General features: G+C 36.3%; 1 protein-coding gene across 1 annotated transcript in view; it reads right to left on the bottom strand.

Moving 5' to 3' along the window:
- LOC102420080 (transmembrane protease serine 11A) overlaps positions 1-9,987 on the bottom strand; it is a 33,963-nt gene extending 23,976 nt beyond the window's left edge. Inside the window, exons 1-3 of the mRNA XM_023744853.1 lie at positions 9,942-9,987; positions 9,727-9,876; positions 7,751-7,869 (exon numbers count right to left, since the gene is read on the bottom strand). Of these exons, the coding sequence (XP_023600621.1) occupies positions 7,751-7,869; positions 9,727-9,876; positions 9,942-9,987 (315 nt within the window). The remainder of the gene's footprint in view (positions 1-7,750; positions 7,870-9,726; positions 9,877-9,941) is intronic.
- Between the last annotated feature and the right edge of the window lie 4,064 nt (positions 9,988-14,051).

Here is a 14,051-nt window from a genome sequence, read left to right as displayed (position 1 = left end):
GAAGATTGAAATCATTCCCAAGCATATTTTCTGACTATCATGGTATGAAAATAGAAATCAACTGGAAGAAAGCTAGAAAATTCACTAATATGTAGAAATTTAAGCAACATATTTATGAGCAACCAATGGGGTTAAAGGAAAAATCCAAAAAAATATCTTGAAACAAATAAAAAATGAAAAAACAATATACTAAAACTTATGGGGATGCTGCAAAAACAGTTCTAAAGAGAGAAGTTCATATCAAGAAATGCCTACATTAAGAAAAAAAAGATGCTAAATAAACAATCTAACTTTACATCTCAAGGAACAAGAAAAATAACTAACCTCAAAATTAGCATAAGTAAGAAAATAACAAAGATCAGAGCAGAAATATATGAAATAAACACTAGAAAAATAACAAGAAAAGATAAAGGAAACTAAGAGCTTGTTTTTTGAAAAGATAAACAAAATAGACAAGCCTAAACAAATTTTTTAAAAAATGAGAGAAGAGTCAACTAAATAAAATCAAAGATGAAAGAGGAGACATTATAACTGGTACAAAAGAAATACAAAGAATCACAGAAGACTACTATGAACAATTATATTCCAACAAATTGGATAACCTAGAAGAAATGGATAAATTCCTAGAAACATACAATCTAATAAGACTGAATCATGAAGAAATAGAAAAATCCAAATAGGGAAAACATGAATAAGGAGACTTAATGGGTAATCAAAAGCCTCCCAAAACATACAAGCCCAGAACCAGATAGTTTCACTGGTGAATCTACCAAACATTTAAATACAAATTGATACCAACCCTTCTCAAATGCTTACAAAAAAATTGAAGAGGAAGGAATAACCCCAAAATCATTTTACAAGGCAAGAATTACCCTGATACCAAGCCAGATAAGGACATTACAAGAAAAGAAAACTAGCCCAGCTGGCATGGCTCAGTGGTTGAGCAGTAACCTATGAACCAGGAGGTCCCGGTTCCATTCCTGGTCAGGACACATGCCGGGGTTCCATTCCTGGTCAGGACACATGCCGGGGTTGCAGGCTCAATCCCCAGTGTAGGGTGTGCAGGAGGCAGCAGAGCAATGGTTATCTCTTATCATTGATGTGTCTATCTCTCTCGCTCCCTTCCTCTCTGAAATAAAATATATATATTTTTTTAAAAAAAGAAAAGATAATGATAGGCCAGTACCTCTGATGAATATTAGTGCAAAAATCCCCCCCCAAAATATTACTAAATCAAATTCAACAGCACATTGAAAGGATCATACACCATAATGAAGTGGGATTTATTCCTGGAATACAAAAATGGTTTAACATACACAAATTAATAAATAATGTATACACATATTAGCAGAAAGAATATAATCATCTCAATAGATATGGAAAAGCATTTAACAAAATATAGCATCTTTCTTTATAAAAACGCTCAACAAATTGTATATAGAAGAAACATCACTATTGTATATAGGAAACCCTATAGACTCCACCAAAAAACTGTTAGAACTAATCAATAAATTCAGTAAAGTTGCAAGACACAAAATCAACATACAGAAATCAGTTGCATTTTTATACACTAGCAACAGAATATCTGAGAAAGAAATTTTTATTCACAATAGCATCAAAAATAATAAACTACCTAAGAATGAATTTAACCAAGGAGGTGAAAGATCTCTACACTGAAAACTAAGAATGATGAAGGAAATTGAAAAAGACAAAAACAAATGAAAGATATCCCATGTTCATGGATTGTAAGAATTAATATTGTTATGGTGATAATTATCTTGTATATAAGTGTATCAAATCAACATGGATTACACTTTAAACTTACACAATGTTATATGTCAATTCTATCTCAATAAAGCTGGATACAAACTGATACAGGAAAGCAAAGTAAGTAAGGATAAAGACATATTTATATAATAAGTAAACACATGTGTTGCATAACTAAAAGTAATCTAGTATCATATATTAGACTAGAGGCCCAGGGCATGACATTCGTGCAGTGGGGGGCGGGGTCCCTCAGCCCTGCCTGTGGCCTCTTGCAGTCCGGGACCCCTCGGGGGATGTCTGCCTGCCAGCTTAGGCCTTGGGGAGCTGGCCTAAGCCAGCAGGCTGACATCCCCCGAGGGGTCCTTAGCGCTGCCTCGGAAACAGGAGAGGTCACCGCCGCTGTACTCGCCAGCCATGAGCCCGGCTTCTGGCTGAGTGGCGCTCCCCCAGTGGGAGCACACTGACCACCAGGGGGCAGCTCCTGCATTGAGCATCTGCCCCCTGGTGGCCAATGCACATCATAGCAACCAGTCGTGCCACCGTTCAGTTGATTTGCATATTAGCTTTTTATTATGTAGGACTTATAATCTTTATGGACTTAAATATTATATGAGAGAAAAATTTATATAGAACTGAGTTGTCTATCTTAGCTGAGTTTTTTTCTTGACTAGTAGAACAATTTAGAGAAAAGAGCTTATGTTTGAGTGACGTATATTTCTTCAGGTCTCCCCTCTATCATTTCCTAGTTGTGCACCTTAACTTCAGAGGCTTAATTCTCTTATCTGTAAAATGTAGATAATAATGCCTCCTTTGCAGTGTTATATTGAAGATTTGACATGAAATATACAACAACTAGCCTTTTCTTTCAGGATTCAAATTAAAGACATAGAAAGTAGAAGTAGTGTTATTCATCTTCCTCTTTCATCATGCCTAATCTTTAATTACAAAACAAAGTAAGTCTTAGCTCTCAAGTAAGGACTCAGCCACTCTCTACATCCAATTTTTCTAACTTCTGAACACAAGATTCTTGGTAACATCTGCTTATTTTTTTCTGAAAGTTTCCAAATCCAATCTGTTCTCTCTAGGCATAGGGCTGTAGCCCTTCACCAAGCATGAGGTGTCTTTTACCTCTCTTACCTTATTCAACCTCAAACTTTAAATAGTTTAATACCTTTGTTAAGTTTAAGTGTACCTTGACACAGTTGCTTTTTCTCTAAAAAACTTCCTGCTTCAGTGTTGATCTGAGCCAAATCTCACTTCTGCCTTCTAATTCATTTACAGAGTGTTCCTAATTACATTCCTCTCCTTGCATCACTTTCTGTTTCCAATTTTTTTTGTCACTACAACTCTAGACACATAAGCTCAAGGATACTTTGAGGATCATTTCAGGCCCTGTTCTTAGTGTACCTGGGTACAAAGAGGATAAAATTTAGAAGTGCTCTGGGTATAGGAGTAGAGTGTTGTTTTTGTTTTTTGGTGAGAGACGACCCCAATAAGAAAATTCCCAACTGTTGCCTTTGCTAATGCAGACGGTGATCACTAACCCATGTTAATAGTATAGTTGAGAGAGACGAATGTACTTGATAATGTACAGGAATAATTACTTGATTTCTGGTATTTTATGGGATGGTTGATGGGAAAGAAAATCACATAGATGATTCTTATGGATGATAGTTTATTAAGAACATGTAATCTCAAGTCCCAACTATATCACTTACTGGTTGTGTGATCTTGAGTAAATTAACTTTTCTGTACCTTAGTTTTCTCATCTGTAAAAATGTGATAGTAATTGTACCTACCTTATAAGGCTGTTTTTTGAGGATTAACTAAAATGACACATAGGATGCTTAATGTGGTGTTTAGCATTCAACACATGTTAGCTATGTTATTGTCATGGTGTTATTTGTAATGACCTTATAATTTAAAAGTATTTCTTGATATATCTGAAATATATTTTTCCAAATAAAGTACTCCCTCTGTCAGTGACACTACTCAAACTTATAATAATGATGAAAGTGACCTATCCATTTGGGAGTGTCATGAATTACTGGTTTCTGGTTACTGGTGTCTTCTCTGAAAAATTATATGAAAGATGAGACATGTCTGTGCCACTATCTCAGGGAACTGGGATGGGTTTTAGCAGTATCTGAGCATGAATTCATTTTACTTTTACATCTCCATTGGCATTCAAATAGTTAAATCTCAAATTATGAGGAAGAACAGGACTGCAACCTGTTTGTCCTGGCTGTCTAGTGAGCACCCCTATGGTGCAGAGAGAAGAATCTGGTTTTACTCATTGGAATTTAACAACAATAAATAGGAGTGGCTCAGGATGAGGCATGAACCCTTCCTGTAACTCTTAGGGTAACTTAGTGGGGAGTGGATGGAAAGGGACACCGGTCTTCTTTAAAGAGGGCTACAACAGTACAAAGCCTTTCCAGACCATGGGAACCCTAGTTGATCTTCCTCTTCTTTGAAGTTCTTTTGTACTTCCTTCCTCAACGTACAATTTAATCCTTAATTATATCGTGTCATGCTATTCAATTTTATGTTCCTCTCATCTCTCCAAAGAGATTGGGAGCAGTTTTAGGGAACAGATCATGTTTCCTTTCTTGCAAGACTCAGATGCTGAGAAATGTAAAGAGCTGAATAACGTACCGTATGTTGGGAAAACAGATTGTTTTAATCAATTGGGAAAACTGGCTCACTATTTGGAGAATGACACCTGGGTTCCTACCTAACATCACACTCAAAAGTAGACTCCAGATACATTAAAGACCTACTGTCCAACTATAAAGTTAATAGAAGAAATGATAGTAGAATGTTTTAATATAGAATTAGAAAGAGGAAATGACTTCATAAAAACTTTTAAAAACACAACAGTAAGGCAAAGAAAATTGATGAATATGATTATTTCAAAATTACCAATCTGTATTTTTAGGAAGCATGGCCCAAATTAGTAGAAGACAGAATGAATAAGTACAATGTCTGTAACCAATGGATTGTTTGCATCACAACATAAGGAACTCCTGCAAAGCAATGCTAATAAAATAAAACAGCCTTAACAGAAAAATAGGCAAAGGAAAGGTACGGCAGGTTATGGAAATGAAAGCTCAAAAGGCTAACAAGTATATATAACAATGCTCAAACTCATTAGCAATTAGAAAAATGCAAACTAAATCACAAATAAGATACAACTTAATGGTTGGCAGAAATGAGAAAGCTAACTAATACCAGGCGTTAGCAAAAATGTTGGGACATGGGGATCCTCACGCACTGCAGATGGGAGTGCACACTGATGCAGTCACTCTAAAGAGCAAGCCAACACCAATTAGTTAAATCAAGTGTATGCAAACCTAATGACCCAGTAATTCTGCTTCCTGAAGAACTTGCATGGGTTCATAAGGGGATAAGGAGGAGGCTGTTTAGTGCAGCATTTCTTGGAATAATGGGAGGAGGTAAAACATGGTCGGTATATAATATGAATCATCATGTAGCTGCTAAGAACAATTAATTAGATGCACATTTAACAGCATAGGGAGATCTTAACACATCTGAGTAAAAATTTATGAAACAAAAAGTGATACAGTGGACTGAATATTTGTTTAACCCAAAACTCATATGTTGAAATCCTAACCCCCAAGGTAAAGATCTCAGGAAGTGGGAAGATATTGGGAGGTAATTAGGTCATAAATGGTCATAAATTGGTGCCCTTACTAAAGAGACTCCAAGGGCTGTGTAGCTCCCTGCTCTCCACCCTGTGAGATACCCCAAGAAGTCTATGGTCTGACCTGAAAGAGGGCCCTCACAGAACCTGATTATGCTGGTGCCACGACTTTAGGCTTCCAGCCTCTGGAACTGTGAGAGGTGACCTTCTGCTGTTTGTAAGCCACTCCGTCTGTGGTACTTTGGAAGCAGCCAGACCTGACTAAGCCAAGTGATTTATAACACAAAGAATAATTAAAAGCATGTGCATACAAAACAACAAAAAGTATTTTTTGCAAAAAATAAATACAAACAAAAGTCTACACATGAAATACAGAATGGTCGCCTGCAGAGGGAGATGAACGGAGTGTACTATGAGAATAAAGAATCATAAATAGTGATGCCTACAAGTCCTTTAGTTGATTTCTCCTCCTTGCCCCCACTCTCCCTACCTTCCCTCTGAGGTTTGACGGTCTGATCAATGTTTCTCTGTCTCTGGATCTGTTTTTGTTCATCAGTTTATGTTGTTCATTATATTCCATAAATAAGTGAGATCATGTGATATTTATCTTTCCCTGACTGGCTTATGACACATATGTAATACCTTAATCAATAAAGAAAAAATATAGTGATGCTAGAGAAGGCCTTGCATGTACTCAGGATGATAGTGTGTCATTACCTAACTTAGCCTTTGCCTCTAAGGCAGCGGTTCTCAACCTGTGGGTCGAGACCCCTTTGGTGGTCGAACGACCCTTTCACAGGGGTCGCCTAAGACCATCCTGCATATCAGATATTTACATTACCATTCATAACAGTAGCAACATTACAGTTATGAAGTAGCAACAAAAATAATTTTATGGTTGGGTCACAACATGAGGAACTGTATTTAAAAGGCCAGAAGGTTGAGAACCACTGCTCTAAGGCTTCTCCATTCCTAGAAATGAATTCTGTATTGAAACCTAAAAGTCTACTTCCAAACACAGTTCCTGTTATAGGTGTACTTTATCATTTCTTTCGCTTTCTTTTAAAACATCTATTGCATTCTTGTCCATTCACTTCAAAAAAGACAATATCTCAGTTAGCCTAACACAACAACAACAATGTTGGGAAGAAAACATAAAATAAAATAAAAAACACAGATTTTTAACTGTCTCAATACTTGCTATAAATTTCCCATTGTTCAAATAATTTGTATACCATTTTCACTACGTATACTCATATTTTTCATTGAGGAAGTTATGTGGAGTTTCTCAGGATTAGAGGAATAAAGGAAGTACTAGGGTATATATATAGTTTTTAACTGTCTTTCCTCAAGAACTGATTATAAATTCTATTTTCTAAGGTGTCAAGAATATAGAAGAATTTAAGGATGTATATCAATCTGTAAATGGTTATTGATTTGGGGGAATGAAACTTCAATATAGAATAAGTATGCATGATTTAATGATAATTGAAAACATACATTATAAACCTCATCTCTATATTTACCATATGCTGTAATTGAGAATGCCTAGGACAAAGATTGGATGGTGATATGGAAAAAGTAAAAATTGATTTGAAGGAAAAAAGAAAATGTTTTGAGAGGAAAAAAAGTTCTTTGACTAAAACAAACCAATACAACTGTTATTTTTACATCTTTAAAATAACTGTATTTCTGTGTTAACAGGAAAGTTAACTTGAGCTTAGCATTTAAGTAAGGGTTCAAGGTATCTTGAGCAAAATTATTGGACAGCTAAGTTTACTTTTTTTTCCCTTTTAGGAGCATTCTTTAATTTTAGTTTTAAAAAATGTGTTAGCATTTCATTGAACTAAATTGTAATAAGCCTGGGTATTTTAACTTTATTACTATGTAAGAGAAAATGAATATTTATGATCATCTTTCCTCATATATTTAAAAATCTTTAAAATTTTAAAATGTGGTCTCCAAAAACAAGCATGTGTCTTACAAATAACCACTTCTGACATGGTTAAGCGTTCCCATTTAGGTAATATTACGGCCTCAGTTCTCTCACCTTTAAATGAAGTAGTTGAGTCAGGAAGAGTGGTTAATCAGGACGACCCATTTGTTAGACATGCTGACGCCCTTGCTCCCCTATCCTGCCCTGCCCTTCCCATCAGACACCTATCCAGTGGGTCTGGAGTGGGACCTCAGCATCTGCAAGATGATTCTGGTGCAGGTAGTCTGAAACTTAGGTTTTGAAAAATATTGAGTGAAATGATCTACAAAATCCTTTCCACCTGCATTATCCTATGATAGAAATAATTGTGTCTGACTTACCAAGTTTTCACTTATCTCTTTTAAGTCCTTCAGTTGGTATACACCATTGTGTCCAGAATCACTATTGGTTCGTACATCTAAAATTTTAAAGACACCATGATAATACTCCGTTTTCTGGCCTGCGGTGAAAAGGAAAAGCAGAAAATTAAGTGGTTTTGGAAAAAAATTCAGAATCCAACTATAATGAGGCTAATATGGTCTTGAATATATTGCTGAGAGCCTTTCTAATTTAGTTTAATAAAAAGTACAGTGAAAATGATTAATACCGCTGGTTAATAACAGCAGCTTATATTTATTGAATGCCTATTATGTGCCAACCCCCATTCCGTGCACTCTACCTGTAGCATTTCCTCACTCCAGCTCTCTAAGATTATAATCACCTCCATTTCACCAATGAGAGAAGTGAGGCTCACAGGCGTTAAGAAACTTGCTCTATGCTATGGAAGCGGTGCGTGACCTACCTGGGTTTTAAACCCGGACAGTCTGGCTCTAGTCCTGGAACGTTTAATTACCATATGACCCCTTGCTGAGGTGAAGTGTATGCCATCGTATACACTACTGGAAGTAGACATAAATAAATTTTTTTTATGTTTTTCACTTATATTTTAAATTAATTTTTTCAAATAAAAATCTTTATACATTTTAATTTGTAATGTGAGAACCAGGCACACTAAGAAATACATGAAAAGAAAGGCAGGGGAACACTATCAGTTTGGTAGTGAGAACAGTGTGTAACTGGGATGAATCAGTAAGAAAGGAGAGAACACAGAGAGCTGTGGGAAGTACTGAGGGATTTGGTAATCTCAGGAGGAAAGCGTCCAGGTTGGAGGGCGGGTGGGCAAGAAAGCTATGAGAGAGTTAGAAATTGAGAACAGAGCAACCACAAAACAACCTTTCTCCTCGGGGAGCCTGGCGTAGACAGGACACAATGAGGGTTTCCCATGGAGCTAGGAAAGAAACAGGGATCTCAGGATAGTCTCTCTCCTAAGTGGGACATCTCTGAATATGGAATGCTTTTTAGACCCCCTGATGTTTATCCATACAATCCACAATTATCAATCTTTTTAATCATAGCAAAGGAGTTTTTGTGCAATCAAATTAACTGACCTAAAACTCTTTGCCATCATGTAAACTATAGGTTGGATTGTTATATTGGACCCAGAACTATGTTCTTAAGCCCTTTAAAGCTCATAATGGAGTCTTCAGTCCCTCATCAAGTTTGAGGAAAGTGACAGCAGATAAGACCACTCAAGTTAGCAACCTGAACTATTTGTTTTATCACATAATCTGGGTCAGAGTCACATTGTAGAGATTTGTCAAAAAATGTAAATGGATTTTACTCTGTGCAGAGAAAAATGAAATGTTAGAAGAGGCAATTCTAAAATGCATTGTTTATGTGATTATAAACATATCAGGCAATACAAAAATCCCTGAATATTATTTTGGAGAGTGCAAATTTTTCTCTAAAAATTGGTAAAAACATTCTGTCATATTTATAGTTTACCAGTCATTTCAAAATTAATCATTTCCTTGAACATGTGCTTTGCTTTTAGCTTTGAAATGTTGGTGGACAGAAAAATGATGAGTAAAAGAGCCAATTTTAGTTACTAATTTAGTAAGTAATTTATCATGGTTTTTCCCTTGAATGTACAATGAAGATTAGAACGTATTATGATTACTATCTTTGATCTTTTGTGTAATTCTTAGAAGAATACTAGATTGTGAGCTCCAAGGATATAGGAAATTGGTCTACTTTGCTTAAGGCTCTATCTTGAATACCCAGAAAAGTAGTTGCATATAATAGGCATTCAGTTATTAGTCGTTGATGAAATAATTGAATAAATAAAAATATTCAGAATGTGGGCATTTACAGGTAAAAGTACAAATGTCTTTTGGATGAAATTACATTCATGTATGCGAATGAAGCTTGACAGAAAAATGAACTCAAACTGAGTGACATCCATAACTTTACCTACCAGAGACTAAGAAGTGAGCCAGAAGACCAATGGTCACTGCCACCACAGTCAGCAATAACACAATGAGAAGGGCAATCATCCATGGTTTCAAATCTCGGCTTCGGGTGCCAAATCCTACTGCTCTGCATAAAGGAAAACTCACCAGTAACTCTCACATAGTCATGGTCACAGGCTTTCTGATACTCCTTGAGTAAGTGCAAGCTGCTTTAGCTTACCTTTCCCAGCAAGATGATATTTGTCTTCCATTTTGGTCAAGGTCATCTTGGTGTGAGGGGAGGTGTGGAAAAGATCAAAATTCGGGAATCCATAATATTGCTTCAGTTTTCTATTTCTAGAGGCTATTCATGGCTCTTTGTGGTGGCCAGATCTGATTTCCCTTAACAGTGTGGTCCAAAGTAGCATGCATGCTTGAAAAAGGACCATTTCTTCTTTCTCCAGTACTTTAAAAATTATCTTTTGTCTACCCTTTTAGAGTTTACAAAGTGATTTCAAATCTATTATCCCATTTACATTTTTTAAATTTATCTTTACTGTTGAAAGTATTACAGATGTCGCCCTTTCCTTCCCCCTTTGACCCACTCTACCCCGCTCACACCTCCCCGCAAGGTCTTCCCGGCAATATTGTCTGTCCATGGGCTATGCATATAAGTTCATTGATTAATCTCTTCCATTTCTCTCCCCCTTCCCTCTTAAATACATCAGTCTGTTACTTGCTTTAATGTCTCTGGAACTCTTTTGTTCATCAGTTTATTTTGTTCATTAGATTCCACATATAAGTGAGATCATGTGATACTTATCTTTTTCTGACTGGCTGACTTCACTTAGCATAATACTCTCACATCCCTCCATGATTTCTCAAAGGTTGATAAAGTACTCATCCATCTCAACAAACAACCTAATTAAAAAATGGTCAGAGGACCTGAACAGACACTTCTTCAAAGAAGACATGAAAATGGCCGAGAGACCTATGACAATATATTCAACATCACTAATCATCAGAGTGATGCAAATTAAAATGATGATGAGATGCCACCTCACACCTGCCAGAATGGCTACCATCAACAAATCAACAAACAAGTGCTGGTGAGGATGTGGAGAAAAAGGAACTCTACTTAGTACACTGCTGGTGGGAATGCAGACTGGTATAGCCACTGTGGAAAACAGTGTGAAGATTCCTCAAAAAAAAAAATGGAATTGCCATTTGATCCAGTGATCCCACTTCTAGGAATCTATACTAAGAAGCCAGAAACACCAATCAGAAAAAATATATATACCCCTATGTTCATAGCAGTGTTATTTACAATAGCTAAGATCAGGAAACAACCCAAGTGCCCATCAGTAAATGAGTGGATTAAAAAACTGTGGTACATTTATACAGTGTAAAAAAGAAGGATATCTTACTCCATTTACTTTTTATCTTTTATTTTTAACTGGCTGTGGGAAGGCAGTGTGTCCTCTGATGGACAAGAGCTAAGGTGATAGAAGCTAGAAGCAGAAGGTCCATGGGGAGTAACATTACTTAGTCTCTTAAATGGATTAAAATCTAAAAACTCAAATATGAGGGAGAACTTAGAGACTACTTAGTATAGTTTAATGCATTTTCTAGATGAGGAAATTGAGGCCCAGAGACGAAAAAGTCATTTTTCCAATATAATAGAACCATCAGTAATATTAAACTCATGAATTCTCACTATTTCAACCCAGTTTTTTCTCAGTGCCAGACTGCATCTCCATTGATTGCATTATAATTTTTAAATATGTTTATTATTTATATAGTTATTTAGTCACTCACTCATTTATTCTTTATATATTTGACCATTCATTTTCTCAGAGAATCTTATCAGCATGTCTCCAAGTCATTCAAAAACACACAAAAAAAGAACCAAAACAAAAAGGCTAGAACTCAAGGAGTTTTATGAACTTTGAAATCTTTCTGTCATTTGGCCCACTCCATTTTCAAAGCCAGTGGTGGTGAATCTCTCTCACTTTAAATCTCTCTGATATTCTGAGTTTCTTTTTAAGTAGAGCCTTATACTTTTTTAAATCCTCACCTAAGGCTATGTTTCTATTGATTTGAGGGAGAGAGAAAAGGAGGGAGAGAGAAGGAGAGAGAGGGAGACATGGATGTGAGAAAGAAACATCCATCGGTTGCCTTCTGTATGTGTCATGACCGGGGATGGAACCCACAACCTATTGCCCTGACCAGGAATCAAACCCACAACTTTTTGGTGTCTGGGACGATGCTCCAACCAATGGAGCCATCTGGCCAGGGCGAGCTTGTCCTTTTTTAAGGTATCACCTGATTAGGTTAGGCACAAAGAATAATTTCCCCATCTTAAAATCAACTGATTCAGACCTTAGCTATATTTGCAAAATTCCTTCACAGCAGCACCTATATTCGTTTGAATAAATAGGAGAAGGAATATGTGCATGAAGGACTAAGAATCATATAAATTTATCACAAAATATTATGACTTCAATAAAAATGGACAGAAATCTATAGACTTCATAAAAAAGCATGTGAGATTTAAATCTCTAATTGTGGGGGTGGTGAAGAACTATTTCATTACAATGGAATTCTATGTTAAGCATGCAATTAGAAGATTAAGGGATATTTTTTCAAGCAATAATTTGGGGAATGCAATGTGAACCCTTGGAAATTAAAATGGAAAGAAAGCTAAAATTAATCCCTCATTATGACCTAATTGGCAATCTGCATTCAATGAAATCCAGTTTTTCATACTCATTATATCTTCATTAAGCTTCGTTATTCAGTATATTCATGGCATGATTTTTCCAAAGATGTCAATGAAAACGTGATAATTTGGTACTTTTGTTTTCTGCAATCTTTCAGACTGAAAGATATGTGTCTTGAAGAATATATAGAGCAGTATGAATTGTTAATGATCAGAGTTGGGATATTCATTTCCTCAGCAACCATGCTGTAACCTGAGGACTTCCATATATGTGAGTTCTATATATTTGAGTTAGCAAAAGGCCCCTCCCCACTCCACATGGATCTACCTTTTTCTAGAAAGGCCTTCCCTGAAGGCAGCAACTTTGGCTCACTCCACAGTCAACCACATGCCCTTTATAATTTTTTCTACAAGTTCCAAATATTTCCTTTTTCAATAATATTTTTTAAAATATATTTTTATTGATTTTAGAGATAGAAACATCAATGATGAGAGAGTCATTGATTGACTGCCTCCTTTATGCCCTCCACTGGGGATCGAGACCACAACCTGGGCATGTGCCTTTGACCAGAATCAAACCCCAGGCCCTTCAGTCTGAAGGCTGAGGCTCTATTTACTGAGCCAAACCAGCTAGGGCTTTTTGCTTCCTTGTACAGTGGGGCCTTGACTTACAAGTGTCCTGACTAACGAGTTTTTTGAGATACCAACTGTCTCTTGGCCGATTTTTTGCTTTGAGTTGACAGAGTATTTTGAGTTAACGAGCTCCTTAACGAGTTGAGTTAACGAGCTCCTTAACGAACTCCTTAACGAGCTTGGTCTCGGAACGAATTAAACTCGTAAGTCAAGGCCCCACTGTAGGAACATGGTATCTTTACACAAATGCAGATAGAGACATGTGATTGTTTACAAGCACCAATTTACAGATAGGTTATGGTCTCATAACTCTTCATAAAGACAGTTTTGAAGTGTAAAATATACTATCTGATTTTAAAAGAAATTATCGGTTAGCTTCCCAGGCCAACTTAGATGTCTATTTAACTCCTAATGTAACTGAACAAAGGTGCTAAATGCACTAACTTCCTGGGAGCCATTTGGTGCAGAAAACTGCTCCTCTTTCTCCAGCCTGATTCCCACCTCTGGAGGCAAGTTCTTATAGAACCAAAGTGCCAAACTCTTCTTTCACCAGTGAAAATCATCATTCCCTCTGAGCCACTAATATCAGGCATTTTTTACAGAAAAGCATCCTTTTGTGAGGACCTAACATATGACTATTCTAGAATGACCATTTAATACTAAAAGTAATAAGAACAAGAGCTGACTTTTATTAAGTGCTGACTTTGTAGGAGTTGTTGATATCTTGTAATCTTTCATCCTCTAAACACTCTTGTCAGAAGAGTTATTTATCTTCATTTTACAGGCAAATAATTTGCTCAATATATACAGTCAGTGGGCAGAGTGATAATCTAATTTTGGCCACTAGTACTCAGAAACCCATCTTTCGCTGAGATATCAAACTTCCCTTTGAGAGTGAAATTTTTTTTCTTTTTTCCAGAACAGGATTCCTATTAACCCAAATGAATAATGTGTGAAATTTCAAGCAGCATAAAAAACAAGTGAATAGAAACCCAG

The sequence above is a fragment of the Myotis lucifugus genome, unplaced genomic scaffold (assembly GCF_000147115.1).
Source record: "Myotis lucifugus unplaced genomic scaffold, Myoluc2.0 scaffold_492, whole genome shotgun sequence".
NCBI lineage: Eukaryota > Metazoa > Chordata > Mammalia > Chiroptera > Vespertilionidae > Myotis > Myotis lucifugus.
The sequence above is the reverse complement of the archived record's forward strand: the minus strand, read 5'-3'. Positions and strand labels throughout refer to the sequence as shown.